This window comes from Sinocyclocheilus anshuiensis, unplaced genomic scaffold (assembly GCF_001515605.1).
Source record: "Sinocyclocheilus anshuiensis isolate Anshui unplaced genomic scaffold, SAMN03320099.WGS_v1.1 scaffold451, whole genome shotgun sequence".
Lineage (NCBI taxonomy): Eukaryota > Metazoa > Chordata > Actinopteri > Cypriniformes > Cyprinidae > Sinocyclocheilus > Sinocyclocheilus anshuiensis.
In genome coordinates this window covers 1,324,782-1,340,024 of record NW_015549630.1, presented here as the reverse complement: position 1 = coordinate 1,340,024, position 15,243 = coordinate 1,324,782, and the positions used below count along the sequence as shown (strand labels likewise).

General features: G+C 40.8%; 1 protein-coding gene across 1 annotated transcript in view; it reads right to left on the bottom strand.

The window, feature by feature from the left end:
• The window catches only part of rimbp2b (RIMS binding protein 2b), a 141,387-nt gene that overhangs the window by 12,450 nt on the left and 113,694 nt on the right, over nt 1–15,243 (bottom strand). The window contains exons 16-20 of the mRNA XM_016448627.1: nt 11,236–11,387; nt 9,525–10,112; nt 9,267–9,416; nt 8,097–8,252; nt 2,190–2,304 (exon numbers count right to left, since the gene is read on the bottom strand). Of these exons, the coding sequence (XP_016304113.1) occupies nt 2,190–2,304; nt 8,097–8,252; nt 9,267–9,416; nt 9,525–10,112; nt 11,236–11,387 (1,161 nt within the window). The remainder of the gene's footprint in view (nt 1–2,189; nt 2,305–8,096; nt 8,253–9,266; nt 9,417–9,524; nt 10,113–11,235; nt 11,388–15,243) is intronic.

Here is a 15,243-nt window from a genome sequence, read left to right as displayed (position 1 = left end):
AGGAAGCTCAGTAAAAGATGGATGATGAGGAAAAAGGCAACAAGGGGAGCAAGAGGAGGAGAAGAGGGGTCACAAACACCGTCTGGTGTTTTAGACCACACAATGAGCACAAAGAAAGGAGCAATCACCCTTAAACAGACCGAAACCCTAACCTAATCCTAGTTACCTATAACTAAAATAAAGACAAATTAACATGGGGGGGGGGGGCATATTTGGGGGATAAAGGCAAAATGTACATAAATAAAAATGACCTCTTGATTAAAACCAAAATATACATATAAAAATTAAATGAATAGAAAAAATAAATGTACCTCATCCATCTTTGTCTTTTATATGTTAATGAGAGGCTCCTGCATGTCTATTCTTCTAAGGTAAAGGCAGCTTCTGTTCTTTTTAAGGTTAGCAATACAAATAAAGCTCTAGCAACTGTATCTGAGATATGCTTCCAATTTATGTTTGTTTACAGTACTACATATGCAAATCTGTAGGTTAAACGACATGCAAAGTATTTTTGTCTAAATATGTGCTGTTTTAGCTGTACAACTGTCCCATATTTAATGCTAAGACTACTGCTGAACTTCTGTGAAGTTAGAGTACATGTTTGTGTCCCTATAATTAGCCTATTTGTGAAAATTTAAGGTCTAAGGGTTTAGCATGGACATGACAGGAACTGAAAGATTGGACATGACTTTATTTTGAAAAGTTTAGTAAAGCAACACCATCACAATAATCTCATGTATTATGTTTAAGTCTTGTGGCCTTATTTCTGGGACAATGTTTTTTTTTCTTTCTATTTATTCAGGTAGAACTGCTGTGAGACACCTATTTTTTAGAAACTGAAGAACCTACATTTTTATCTGTGATAATCAGTATGTCACAGAAGCAGTCAGTAGAGCTTAACTTGCATTAAGTTAAGAAATATTAATTTAAAGACCCCATGAAATCAACTGAAAAATGCACTCTGCTTTTCTGAATTGATGTTTTTCCTACTGAAAAGGGGAGTTTGGGTGGGACAAAAGTATGCTAACAGTTTATTTTGTCAGCATTTGACCTCTGGACTGTTACAAAAAACTAGCTGGACAAAGTTTGAGTTTCAGAGTAGGTTTAGAGTTAAAAAAAATCACAAAGAGGTTTAAAGAAAGGTGAAGTGGATCAAAACCTTTCATCAAAGTTGTCCTAAAGCCAAAATGCTTTCTTGTCTTAGGACAACTTTGATTGAACTGTTTTGATCCACTTCAAATGTTGAGTACTGTATCTGTATCATTATACTTAAATATTGTAATTGGCAGAAAAAGCCAGGCAAATTTCTAAATCGCTTCTCTATATTGCTGTGACAATGTACACCGCTTAAAACCAATCTATCTTCTTAAACCTGAAAAATAAGCATTTGCTCAAACTAAACTCAAACTTACCTGGGTAACCTTAGCAAGCTTTTTATAGGCCACTCAAAGTTAACGTATATGGACTAAAAGCCACAAAACTCTTACTTTGATTTCATAAGGGTCTTTAAACAAGATACTGTTGGTAATAATGTGATATATTAGTTCAAATTTGTTCTGGTAAATTTTGTTAGATTTTCTTTTTCACGCCACATACCATATCGGTGCTCTGTTCGCTGTGGGGGCCATTTCCTGCGGTGGGCTACATTGGTATAGTAAACATTGTCCTTGATAGGTGAGAGGTTCCCCTCACTCCCCTCACTGTTATTCTCCACGGTGATCTCTACGGAAACACCAATCAGAGCATTACAGCCACAGCCCCTCTACTCAGCCCGTGAGTTGTGGATTATGACATTTTCAAGGCTCTCAAGGTGTGCTTTAGGATCGGAAATGCCATTCTATAGCATTAAAGCATCAGAAATGGCGTACTGATCTTAAAACAGTATTGAAAGCCAGCTGACATAAGTTGCTCCGGAGTAAAACAGCAATGTTCAACATGATGATGGTTTTCTAAGCGACAATGTGTGGCCTGTTAGGAGTACCAATTGTACACTAGAATAAAGCAGTTAAATAATTATTAGTGAATCTGAAACAGAATGAATGGCAAAGGTCAACCAAAAGTGACTCCCAGATGACATAGAAAATGTCATCATGACATTTAAGGAAAACAGAGGAACACACAATAGGTGTCTCTATGAAAGACGCTAAAGGAAGGGAGGGAGAGTCCAAACATCATGTGACCACACTAACCAATGGAAGGGACTGTCATTGGCCTTCTCTGAGCGGGTGGACAGCCGTGACTCGCCCTATGGCCGGAATGGTCCAATCGATCCGAGCGTCCCGTTGAGGGAGAACTCCCTAAAATCTTCAAAAGCAAACATTTATATGTTAATCAAAGCCTGTGGTGCCTTAAAAATAGATATTCTATTAAAAAAAAAGATTCCCATCAACCCCAAAATGAAAAAAATAAATAAAGTGATTTCTTTAGAGAACAAGATTCTAGTCCCAAGTGAAATCAAAACAAGGAGGATGAACCCGCCAAAACATTTAACATAAACAATTGAAACAAACTCTGACAACAACATGAGCAGGGTTTTGGCAGAAATCAGATGCTTAGCTAAAGACCATTTTGGTTTTTGTTCTGCTCCTCTTCAGTTCATATGGGAAAGTTTTGAATGTAGTTTGTGATATGAGCTTTCTGATTCATATCATTCTATATTATGGTCTGACTACACTTAATGTAATGTGTTGAGTATATAAAACTGTCAGTACAGGTATATAGCATGCTGCAAATCTGTACATGATAGTAGTCAGAACCTTAACCACCACAGACATCCTGGGAGATTTCCCTGGAATTTTCAGAATAATGGACAGTTTTCCAATCTCTGATTCTTGAAATTTTAATTTGGTCCCCCTTGAATATTTAGTACTATTAGGTCAGTATTGCAAAAACCTTGATGATGTACAGTATGAGCAGGTATTAGAAGAAAACAACGATGGGAAGCAAAACACACCAAAAAAGTATGCATCTGTGCTGCTCAATCCAGATAAGTTAGGTGAGTTATCTGTTCAAGCCCAAATAAACAAGCTTTGACCGTTACAATCAGTGGCAACACATTGTTCATTGGCTTGAATAACTTCACTCCATACTGCACTGTTAAATGTGCAGATTCGTCATTCCTTTGGTGTTTCCGGCTTCCCATAAACAACTCAAAACCAGTGTTTCCCAACCCTGTTCCAGGAGGCACCCCAACACTACACATTTTTGAACTCTTCCCAATCAAACACATCTAAATCAACTCATCAGTTCATTAGTAGAGACTTAAAAAGAGACCTAGTAGAGACCTCCAAGTCCTAAACTGGATGGGTTAGATAAGGGAGACATCCAAAATGTGTACTTACGGGGTGCCTCCAGGCACAGGGTTTGGAAACACTGCTCTAAACCAGAGGTTTTCAACCTTGCTCTTGGAGACCCACTATCCTGCAAAGTTTATTTCCACACCTGCCTGTAAGTTTTCAAGTGATCTTGAGAACCCAGATTAACTGGTTCAGATGATTAGGGTTGGAGCTAAACTTTGAAAAATAGTGGTTCTCCAGGAGCAGGGTTGAATGCCTGCTAGAAACTTCAAGGTTGGACTCTAAAGTATAAGTTGGAGGACTGTGGAAACATTGTCATTTGATTTGTGACTCTTCTTACAACAGAAACAAGAAACACTCAGAAATGGCCTTTAGGTAATCAAAACAAACCTACACATCCAAAAAATGTCACTCGACACTCTAGGAATCAAACAAAGTCACATGAGATCTAAACCAAATCAAGAAAGTCAAGAAAGATCATACAAGCTAAAATCCCCCCAAAACAAGAGTAATATCAAAAGGTGAAATCAAACAATAACATAGCAACATCTAGCAAAATAGACCAAACAAAAAAGCAAAACAAGAAGAACAAAACCAAATAAACCAACGACAGACTGGGTGGAACAGCATGAACAGAAGAATGGTTTAATCGCTTGTCGATGAGAACACAAAGCAGTTGATAGATGAGGAGAGGGCAGAAGGGTGAGAGGAGGGGTAGGAGACACACACCAGGGGTTCATCCATTGCCCTGTTGAGTCTGGCCACAGAGTAGGCCCTAATGTCCCTGTGATAGGTCCTGCCAACCTCGCTCAGCCTGCCCTCGCTCCGGAACCTGCGTTGGGGATGGTGATGGTGCGGATGATAGTGGTAATGGTGGTATGACTCCCGCATGCTCCTTGTCTCCGGAATGGCATCCAGGAAGTCCTCCTCCACGCTGCACTGCCGGGACAGTGTCCTTTTCCTGCCGGCAGCCAGAGCACGTCTCTCCACAGGTCCCTCGCTTTGGATCACCCGCATGTTGGGGCCAGAACCCACCCGCAGCGGGCTGCCCCCCGTGTACGAGTGGTAGCTTCCACGGTAGCCAACCGAGCCCTCCTCCTCGCTCCCGCAGTCTAGTCCACTGTCTGGGCTCTTAGTGGTCTGCCTGCTACTGCTGCTGCTCCAGCACGGTGGCCGCTCCTCTATGGAGCTGTAGCGTGGAGAGGAGCGCTGCCTCTGCAGCCTGCGGACGCTCTTGCTCGGGGAGAGGTGGTTCGGCTGCCGTGAATCCTGGTGGTAGGGCCGTGGGCTCCTGCAAGGTGTGCATGGACGGGCCTCCTCGAAACGCAGACGCTGGCCCATGACCTCCACCCCGGTGTCCGGTTCCTCCTCGGCAACTTCCGGGATGCTGTGGAGCCGCTTGTGGGAGCGCAAGGAGCGCTGTCGTACCACCTCCCGCTGCAGGTCCCAACTGTCCCGGTCCACAGCTAGGTCTTGTCTCCTGTAATATGCCTTTTAGAAGCCGGAGAGGGTAATGGACGAAGGAGGAGCCAAAGTTTCAGTTAGATTTGGACGTTTTTCAATTAGTTAAAATCGGGATTGTTTTTGGCGGGTTTTGTTTGATGGTGTTAGAACAGGCAGAGAAGATAAAACAGTGTGCAAATAGAGAACAAAATGGGAAAAGAAAGACAAAATAAAGACAGAATTAGTTATCGGAGGTCATGGTCGAATGTAGGGCATGCAGTCTCATTCCATGACGGACATGACAAGCGACGGGAGGGAATCTGTAGAAGGAAAATGTCAGGAAATGCAAACCATACAGAAAATGAGAACTGGAGAGTATCACATATGCAGGGCTCATTGAGACAATCCACTAACAAAGCACAGTCCAACAACAACAACAACAACAAAAAACTACAGATGAGAATTCAGAACACAGAACATTAAGAAATTATTAACAGGCAATCAAAGGATCAAGACTAAAGAATCTAAGGACTATACATGAAAAAAATAAAAATAAATAAAAACAAAACAAAATGGAGATTCATCTGCCAAGCAACAAGTGAATTGTGTTCAAAAGTAGACCAATAACCTGGAATGGAAATTTAAAAATATGAATAAAAAGACAAATATTTTCTAATTATTTCAAATTATGTATGAAAATCGTAATTGTTGGTTTTACATTTCTACATCCTGATACAAGTAGCAGATATTTTTAGATTAAGAGGAGATAGCTACAACAGCATATTTTTAAAAATTATTGTTTTTTTAGTATTTAAGTTCGACACTACTGCAAATATAGTTTTCTGTATCATACTAAACTGTAGCACAGATGTCTGCAGTTGGAGGCAAATCATATCCAAAAACAGTAGAATATACTGTAGACTATATAAGGTGTTAGTTCCCCTTCGTGAAATCGAGCTGCGTTGGAAAACGCTAGGGGAACGCCTTCAGCGATACCAAGCTCTGAATCATATGTGTAATCAGTCCAATCGATGGGCGAGACGTCAGAGGCGGGTGACGTCATGACCAGTAAGCTTTAAAAGCACGTGAGGTGCAGCCGGCGTTAGCTTTCTGTCATTCAGCAAAGCTCTCTGTGTGTGTCGGTCACGATCTATGTTCTGTGAGTCTTATTTATTGTTGTCTGTCCAAAGTTGCACAAAGCATTCAGCAAAAAAAGCATAAAGCTCCAGCATGTCTAAAGCAAAAGCAAAAGTAAAGACAAACAAGGGCGAAAGCAGATCGCGTTCCTCCCTTCAGGGAGCCCGACCAGCAGAGGCTTAATTGTATGTGTCCAGTGCGAGCACTGGATGCATACGTCCACAGAGCTGCCCTGTGGAGAAAGGCGGACCAACTGCTTGTGTGCTATGGTCCCCCTAAGAGAGGTCATCCTGCTTCCAAGCAGACCCTCAGCCGGTGGATAGTGAATGCCATTACTGTTGCCTATGAGTCCTCTGATCTCCTCTCACCATTGGGGGTCAAGGCTCACTCAACAAGAAGTGTCGCGGCCTCCAAGGCCTTTCTGGCAGGTGTTCCTATGCAGGACATCTGCGACGCTGCAGGATGGTCTACGCCCCTCACATTCGTCAGGTTCTATGACCTAGATTTGCGAGCCACTCCAGGCCCCTCTGTTCTCTTGCCATAGCTGTGCTCTTCCACACTAGGCAGGGATTTGCAAGTCTGGCGGCGTGGACATCTCGTTCCCCTAGCGTTTTCCGACGCAGCTTGAGTTCCCGAAGGGGAACGTCCCAGATTACGTATGTAACCATGGTTCCCCGAGGGAATGAGATGCTGCGTCGCAAGGCCATACTTCCGGCATCCCTACTAGAGCTTGCTTCACTCCTAGAAGCTAACGTCGGCTGCACCTCACGTGCTTTTAAAGCTTCCTGGTCATGACGTCACCCGCCTCTGACGTCTCGCCCATCGATTGGACTTATTACACATATGATTCAGAGCTTGGTATCGCTGAAGGCGTTCCCCTAGCGTTTTCCGACGCAGCGTCTCGTTCCCTCGGGGAACCATGGTTACATACGTAACCTGGGACGTTTTCATACCACAATCCCAATGGCTGCTCAGGTCTCCAAAAAGATAACTCAAAACAAAAATGACAAAAACTGAAATATAATATACCATTTATTGCTTCATATATTCAATACATCATGTATTTTTGTAACCCTTTCTGTATAATACTTATTCATAAATATCTTTTAAAAGAAATCGTAACAATAAACATTTTTCATGAAGAGACAGATATTCACAAAATTGTAAAATTACACTCAGAAAAGTAAAACTTAACAGAAGTGTAACCATGAGACAAACATAATCAAAAGTGAATAATTGTTTCATTTAAGCAGACTTTACTTAAATGAGATTCCCAAAATGCCCTTGGAATGATATGTGCATTTTCACCAGATCAAGTTGGAGCTAATTTGACACTTTAAACTGATTAAATTCATGTAATACTTATACACAGAGCACACAAAAAAACCTGTCTTTATTTAATAATAATCACAAACACATAAAACCATGGCGTTATATTCCATGAGGTAAACACTTCAGGCATAGCAAACAAATACACACTGTATATATCTGCACATATGTGATTGTCATATGCAATAAATCTAAGAATCTGCTAAATAATCCTGTCAATTCCAAGTAACAAGGGCCACTTCTACTATATAGAGTAATCCAGATCGATTTCTACCAGATACAGATGCATAGTGATGCAATACTTAAAACTGAACAACAGAGTTTGCAACATCTGGAGAGCATAAAGCATGTTCAGATCGTTTTCTCATGCATTGTGTGTGCAGCCTCAGGTTAAGCCATTCAGATGTATTGAGCTTTGTATGACTGGACAGGCTTATACAAAGCTGGCTAAATGACTGGATGACGTCGAAGTTCGGTAGTGAAAAGCAACCCCGCTTTTAGGACCCAGGAGAGACTGAGGATGGGGTGACCTGTTAAGATCCTGCCGCTCAAGCTTTATGTACAACATCAAAGGTCTAACACCCCCTATTTTAAATTCACCATCACAAAAACAAAAAAAAACCAGCGCTAAGTCACATTCAGGACAAATACACTGAGTTACTTTATAACAAAAAATACTCTTACCGCTAAAGATCACCTTAAATGAACTGCAGTTGGCCTTTCAAGCCTATTTTATAAGGTTGAAGTGCCAATCATCTAGTACCACCCCTTGGGAGAAGCCCTAGAGAACACGGCATACTCCATCCCCCTTCGTCTATCCCAGCCTCTAGCCTGCAGCCCTGTGGCCCACGCCCAAGACAGACGGCGGCCGGAAGGGTGTCTGTTCCATACCTTTAATGTGTTGTGTGAGTTGATGCTGCGGCGGCGCCCTTCTTCCAGCTGCATCTCCGAGTACAGCTCCTCCTCATCCTCCTCCATGATGTCAGACAGATCGGAGCCCCGACTGCTCTCGGTGTAGTACTCCTCACTGTGGCTATAGTGATGATGCTGGAGGTACAGACACGGAAATCTTCATGATTTAACACTCCAGGAAGAAATCTTCAAAACTCAACCGAAATTTTACTTAGTTAAACTCTAATGTTTTCTAATGTTTCTGGTTCCTAATTTGGCTCATCAGTACTTCGCTCTTGTCTTTGTTTTGTTATTTGTATAGTTTGGATGCGTTGCTTGTTTTCCTTGGATTTTGAATTTAAATATATTAATTTGCATATTCTTGCTATTTTATTATTAACAGCACAAAAAACACTGGATGATAAAAGTAAAAAATAAAAATAAAATAAATAAAGAAAGAAAAGAAATAAATAAATAATCATAAGGAGGCCCCAAGAATAATTTAGGTCCATATTTGGAGGCTTATTTGGCCCACATGTAAAAATTAATGAATGCCACATTTTAGCTCATATTTTATACTTGCCCTGCCAATATTTTTATTTGCCAGATTAGTAAATACATATAAATACACACACACACACACACACACACACACACACACACACACACACACACACACAAACATAGCAATACTTCTTTGTGATTTCTTTCGCCATTCTTTTGTCATCTTGTGATTTCTTTGTCATTTGTAGCAATATTTCTTTGTGTCAGGAAAAATGTTTGCATTTTTCATTACTTTATGTTAACATTAAGTTACAAAGCATAGTTAGAACCAACAATTTGACATATATAAGAACATTTAAAAATTAGTACACCCCATCAGGTATATATTTTTTTCAACATTTTAGGACATACAGATATTGGCCTGGCATTTCACCAGTGTTAATTAACTAATTCTATATAATACCAACATAATAATATGAGTATAATGTAATTCAATATAATATAATGTCACGCTTGGAATGCACATTCTGTATTTTGTAAAGCATAAATAACTTGTGTTGGAAAAGTTACACAACGTGTGTTGTCTTGTGTTGTGTCAGCTGATCCAAAACTCCCTTAAAAAGTTTTCTTGTGCAGTACAAAAAGATTGCTGTTTTTTAGACTCACGTGTCTGCCCAGCTCAGAACCTCTGAGAAACTCGTCCACAGACGCTCCTCTTCGCCTGGCGTGAGGCGAATCGTACCCGTCCTCCTCCTCGTCTGAGTTTAATGAATGCAGAGCGTTACCTCTCTCACTAAAGATATTCCTCCTCTCCACCTGAAACAGTGCATGCGCATGGATATTCTGTCATGCTGCTTAAAAGCATTCCAGCAACCATCTTGATCATCATCTTCCTCATTTAACCCAACAAACCAGTGGACTCACCCTGCTATTCGGGGTGCTCCTCTGCGCCACCTGGCGGGCCATAGCACGAGCCACTGTGTTGGGAATGGGCACTCCCTGAGGTTGAGGCAAGATCCTCTGAGGGGAGGGTGAGCATCGGCCCTCTACGTGAGGGGGCTCCAGCGTGTGTCCCTGGTGCGGTAGGGGTGACGGAGCCCGGGGATGCGGCTCCCAGGGCTGTCCCATTCGCCTGCCCATCTCTGGCTCTTTGGCATGGGGGTCTCTGTCACTTGGTAGGCGTTTGGGTTTAGACATGGGGTACGAGGAGGGCGAGGGGTGGACGTGGGGGTGCGAGGGTGGTGGATGAGGGTGGGATGGCGGGACGGAGTGGGGCTGGACATGCGGTTGTGGATGGGTTGGGGGGTAGGCTTGTGGGTAGGGAGGCGGGTGAGGGGGGTGTCCGTGGGTGTGAGGCACCAGGAGGTTGTGCGGAATGGTGGCCACAGGAGAGTCCTGCGACTCTCCTTGTGCTGATATTGTCCTCACGACGACCTCCCGCGCTTCCAGACACTGGATACGGTTCAGTTCCACCGTAACGAAATCTGCTGTGGGGTACATTATCTCTGCTATCTGAAAACAAACAAACAAAAGAAATACGGGATAAACAAATGTGCCCTAGCAAGGATAAACAATGAGTGTTTTCCGCTGATATAGTCAGGCAGTTATTCAGATTTGTACTTGACCTGTAATTTTTATTTTATTTGATATTTTCATTAGCCCCATCATAAAAATGATCGAATTTATTTTTAGCAATACATTCTGTGTTCAAAATAAATACATTCAATATATGTTTAATAAAAAAAAAAAATATATATATATATATATATATTAAATACATCATTGATAATTTTAAAGGTGTTAGAAATAAATACATTATATACTTTTAACTTTAAAAATAATTATAAATATATAATACAAATAATTTACAAGTACATACATGCAATAATGAACAGTATTTTATTTGCAATAACAGCTGGAAATTACACAGCTATAGTTTAATTCTGTGACAGCAATAAATTCATAAACACACTTTTGATAGAAAACAGCAGCATATGGTGATTTGTTTATCATTTTAAGCTACCATTACATATGATATTTGTAAGAGTATAACAAGTAATTCTCACATTTTTGACAAATGTTAGACAGCTAGATGCTTAATGCATCATAGAACACCAAATGTTTAAGCTTGCCAGGCATAAAAACACATTAGTTTATGAATGTAAAATAAAGTGACGAAAATTCCTCACACTGGTCCTGGACCATCTAGACATACTTATTGTTAAGATCGACATCATAAGATCTTAAACCTACTGGTACATGAAAAACATCTCAGAAATAAAATACATTTGTATATATGATACATAAATAACAGTACTGTTTGTTTTTTTGTCTCACAAAAAGAGGTCAACATTATTTCCAAATATATTTTTGTCAGATTATCCAAAAATGACTTACATAAACCCCTGCATTATATAACACAGGGAAAACATTGGCCATGCAATGACACAAGCGATCACCTGATGGCGCCAGTGAGCAGAATAAAACAAAAACGTGAACTAGCATAACGTTTAACCTCCTAACTGATCTTAGACCTTTCATTGGCTTCATTAGCAGGGCCCACTGCTTATTGCAAATCAGTAGCTGTTATGCACAAATGGCATGATGATAGTAAGAATCGGCAACATCGCTTCACCTTTTGACCTTTAGTGCAGACTATGTATCCGATTACATTGGCTCCATTGGAAGTGCCGGTAGAAGTGAGGGGAGGAGGCTTCCAACGGATCTGCAAGACTCCTGGTGTCTGTCCTATCTGAACCTGAACATCCTGAGGAGGTAAAGGAGGACCTGAAACAAAAAAAGGGTTGCTTTGTGAGTTTGTTACACTGTATCATGATTCAAGCAAATGCGTGTAGGTCTGCTGTTGTGTTTGTAGGAGGGCTGTGACATGCATTCTGTTTTCAGAAACACGTGCAAGCTTGTGCATGAAAATATGATGTATGTGTAATGGGCATGTAAATGTGCGTGTGGGTGTGTGTGCATGCGCTTTACAGCCGTAAGGGACGCCAGCTGGGCATAGACTATCACAGTGTATTTGCTTATGTCAGCACTCTGAATTTATGTGGGCTGATTCGTCTTAATCATACTGAGTGTTCTATGTGGCTGCCAGCAATGGACCGCACCATCTCAGAACCTAAAACACACAATGCTCTGTTCTCATTTCAGCTGTTTAGCATAATAGTACTGAGCAGGCATCATTCACCTCATCTCTCGCTTTATTTTAATTCAAAACATTTAAATGTGTTGTAACCAGTTACCAGATGGCGTTTTTTAGGCCTGGGTACCGATACAAATTTGGAATTAATTCTGATTCACTCGAAATTTGTTTCGATCTGATTCTAATTTGGATTCAATTCCAATTCATTTGCATAGATTTCAGTAACAATGTCCATTTTGTTTACATATTCTGTCATACAGAAAGACATTTTCTCTTTGCTAATGCTATAAATTACACAGAGCAGTGTTTCAGACTTATTCAGATCAGTAACTTGTCAAAACAAAATGACTCATAAGTCATTCATTTTGGGAATCGGTATACACAGTACATATCACTCTGCTTGTTTTTGATTCACTAAAAAGAATCAGCTCATCAGAGTCATTTGCTTGTGAACCTGAATAGTTGGGTCATGCTGTATGTTTTTGATTCGCTAAAAAAAACTGCTCATAAGAGTCATTTGCTCATGAATCTGGCTACTCTAAGTTTTTGATTCACTAAAATGTATTGGATCATAAGAGCCATTTGTTTCAGGTACTCTGGTTACAATATACAGTACGTTTTTGATTTGCTAAACAGTACTGGTTCATAAAAATCATTTGTATCTTGTTTATGCATGCAGCGAAGACCATGAGAACCAGACATGTCTTGTGCACAGACCCTATAGCCAGCTTCGACTCTCTTCACCAAACTTGGGTGTAATGTATCCCGATCTTCAAGGAGCAGGAACTGTATTGATATTCTTGACAAAAAATATCATTCCACAATCTTGTGGTGCAGCCACACCATGTTGGTTCATCTGACCAGAGGAGAACTGGCCCTCCAACTAAGCCTGGTTTTAACAACTTTTGAACAGCATTTAATTGTGTTTGAGAGATGCCATCACATGTCTTGTAAACTTAAACACTAATTAATACATAATGTATACTGTTTCCAAGTGACAAGTGCTCAGTCCAACAATCAATTAAGACAAGCCATCCTGATGCCAGAAAGCAGGTAGTCCTGTCACAGGTTTGAACTCTTCGATGGATCACACTAATCCACACTGATCACTACTCTGCCCACCACATGACAGATCATCGGGGGAGTGCTTAATCAATGGCCACCCCTCACTGATCAGAGCCCAAGGGCTGCTCGGGGTGCTGATCTGTCCAGATACGTCAGGGGCATGACTGAGTGCCTGTGGAAAGACAGTGGAGCTAAAAGTGGATCATGTAATTTGTGAAGTTGATCCAGATGAACTGGATCAATGCTCTGTAATTGAAAACAGCTCAAAGGCTGTCTTTATCTGATCAGGCCTTCATTTGAGGCCGGCGCTGCATGGGTAAACGCCTGCAGATGGGTGTCACGTAATAAAAGCCTGCACTGTTAGTCCGCAGGGAGGCCTGCTGATGGGCTTACATTGCCCTCTACGTATAACACAGTCTGTAGGAGGGGAACACAATGTGAGCTAGACTAGACCAAGGGTTCATTTATCTCAAGATGTCAAGATGTCCTGAGGCATGCACTCCACTGTGCTGGAAATTCGATAATCTGCGAGCAGGACCGTTCCATCAGGAGTGGCCTTCCCTATCAATTAAAATTATCAATTGAAAAAAAAAAATAGATCAGCCAAAGGCATTGTGGGAGAAAAAAAAACATTCCTGTTAACACATGCATGACTTCCATTTTTTTTCATCCTTTAAAAAAAAAAAGCAAGTTGGGTGCACAAAGCCACGGATGTTGCATCTGATATATCGCTTTCCAGATAAACTGGGTTGAATTGTTTTTCACATATTACTTTAAGTTTCATTAAAGGTAGCATGTTGTAAAATGACAATTTATAAAATTAGATTACACAATTATAAAATGTATTAACTTCATAAGGTAAATCATACTATTCTGATTGCGCTGTATGGATTTGATTCAACAAAAAGAATGACTCAGAGTCATTTACTGGGGAATCTGGCTACTCTGGTCACACTGTACTGTATGTTTTGATTCGCAAAAATGAAATGACTCATAAGAATCATTTTCTTGCGAGTCCGGCTCCTTTGGTTGTGTGGTATGTTTTTGATTCACTAAAAACAACTGGCTCCTACGAATAATTTGCTTATGAATTTGGCTACTCCAGTTACTCTGTACTGTATGTTTTTAATTCGCTAAAAATAACTGTTTTTTAAACATACTTGTTAAAATGTATTAACTTTACAAGGTAAATGTGGTGCTTTTGCACACCAACCACTATGTAAATACTTAAAGTACCCATGAAATCAAAATTGAAGTTTTTTGGCTTTTAGTATGAACATTTTAGCCTTAAGGTTATCTATAAGCTAGTGTGCTCCAAAACAATGACAAAATTCATGTTTGCAAGATATAAGCATTCAAAACTTACAGTCTCTCACTTCCGCCAATATGGATCAGCGATTTTGATGACATCACCCTGCACTTCAGCTTCTCATCAAACTTTCTGTCCAATCAAATGCTCTTTAGAATCCGAAGCGTCCCGTCCCCTGGTCTATAAATAGACGCTGAATCGGCTGAAATCGGTCACTTGTTTACAGAATTTGTATTTTCTGTACGGAAAATGGCACATAGTGCATTATATAGGGGATAGGGAACAATTCAGACAGTGTAAATATGCTTTACATTGGGGCAAAAGAAGTCTGGTCACGCGAACCGCCGCAGCGCTCAGTCTGCTCAGGTCCAGAGACACGATAGCACGGAGCGGATCATATGCATGAATCGACGCAGACCACAAAACATATTGGACTCGTTTGAATTGACGTCATCAGAGAAGGAATGCCATTCCAGAGTGGAAGTTAATGTTTAGATTTTGATTAAAGATTCCCAAGACAAACATTTTTTTCAGCAGATTAACTTGCACGGATTAATTGTTCACATCAAGACTAGCAATGTGCGCTAGCAAAGTAAATAAAGTCGATTTCATGCGGACTTTAAAGGGGTCCTATTATGCTCTTTTACAAAGCCTTGATTTTGTTTTGGGGGTGTACTAGAACAGGCTCTCATACTAGGTTGTTCGAAAAAAACATTATTTTTCACATATTTTACATTATTACAACACCTCTCTCCCCAGTCTGGCATGAACGGCTCAAATAGTTCCTGTATCAAATGAAGGCCGCCTTCTGAAATACAAAATGTGCTGTGATTGGTTAGCTGGGCCAGTGTGTGCTGTGATTGGCAGCACTCGGCACCTGGTCGGGAAATGTCATGCCCCTTACCATAGCCGCCTGCGAGCTTCAGTGTAAATATTGCGTCAATATCAAATCAATTTGAGCGCGATTTAAACCCGGATGATTGTAACCACTCTAAGTTCGTCTGCCTTGGGAAAGCTAGCGTGTCTCCGACATATAGTGATAACACTCGTTGCCTTCTCTAGTGCAGCTCAAACCAGGTCTCATCCCATTCGTCGATATTTGTGATATCACA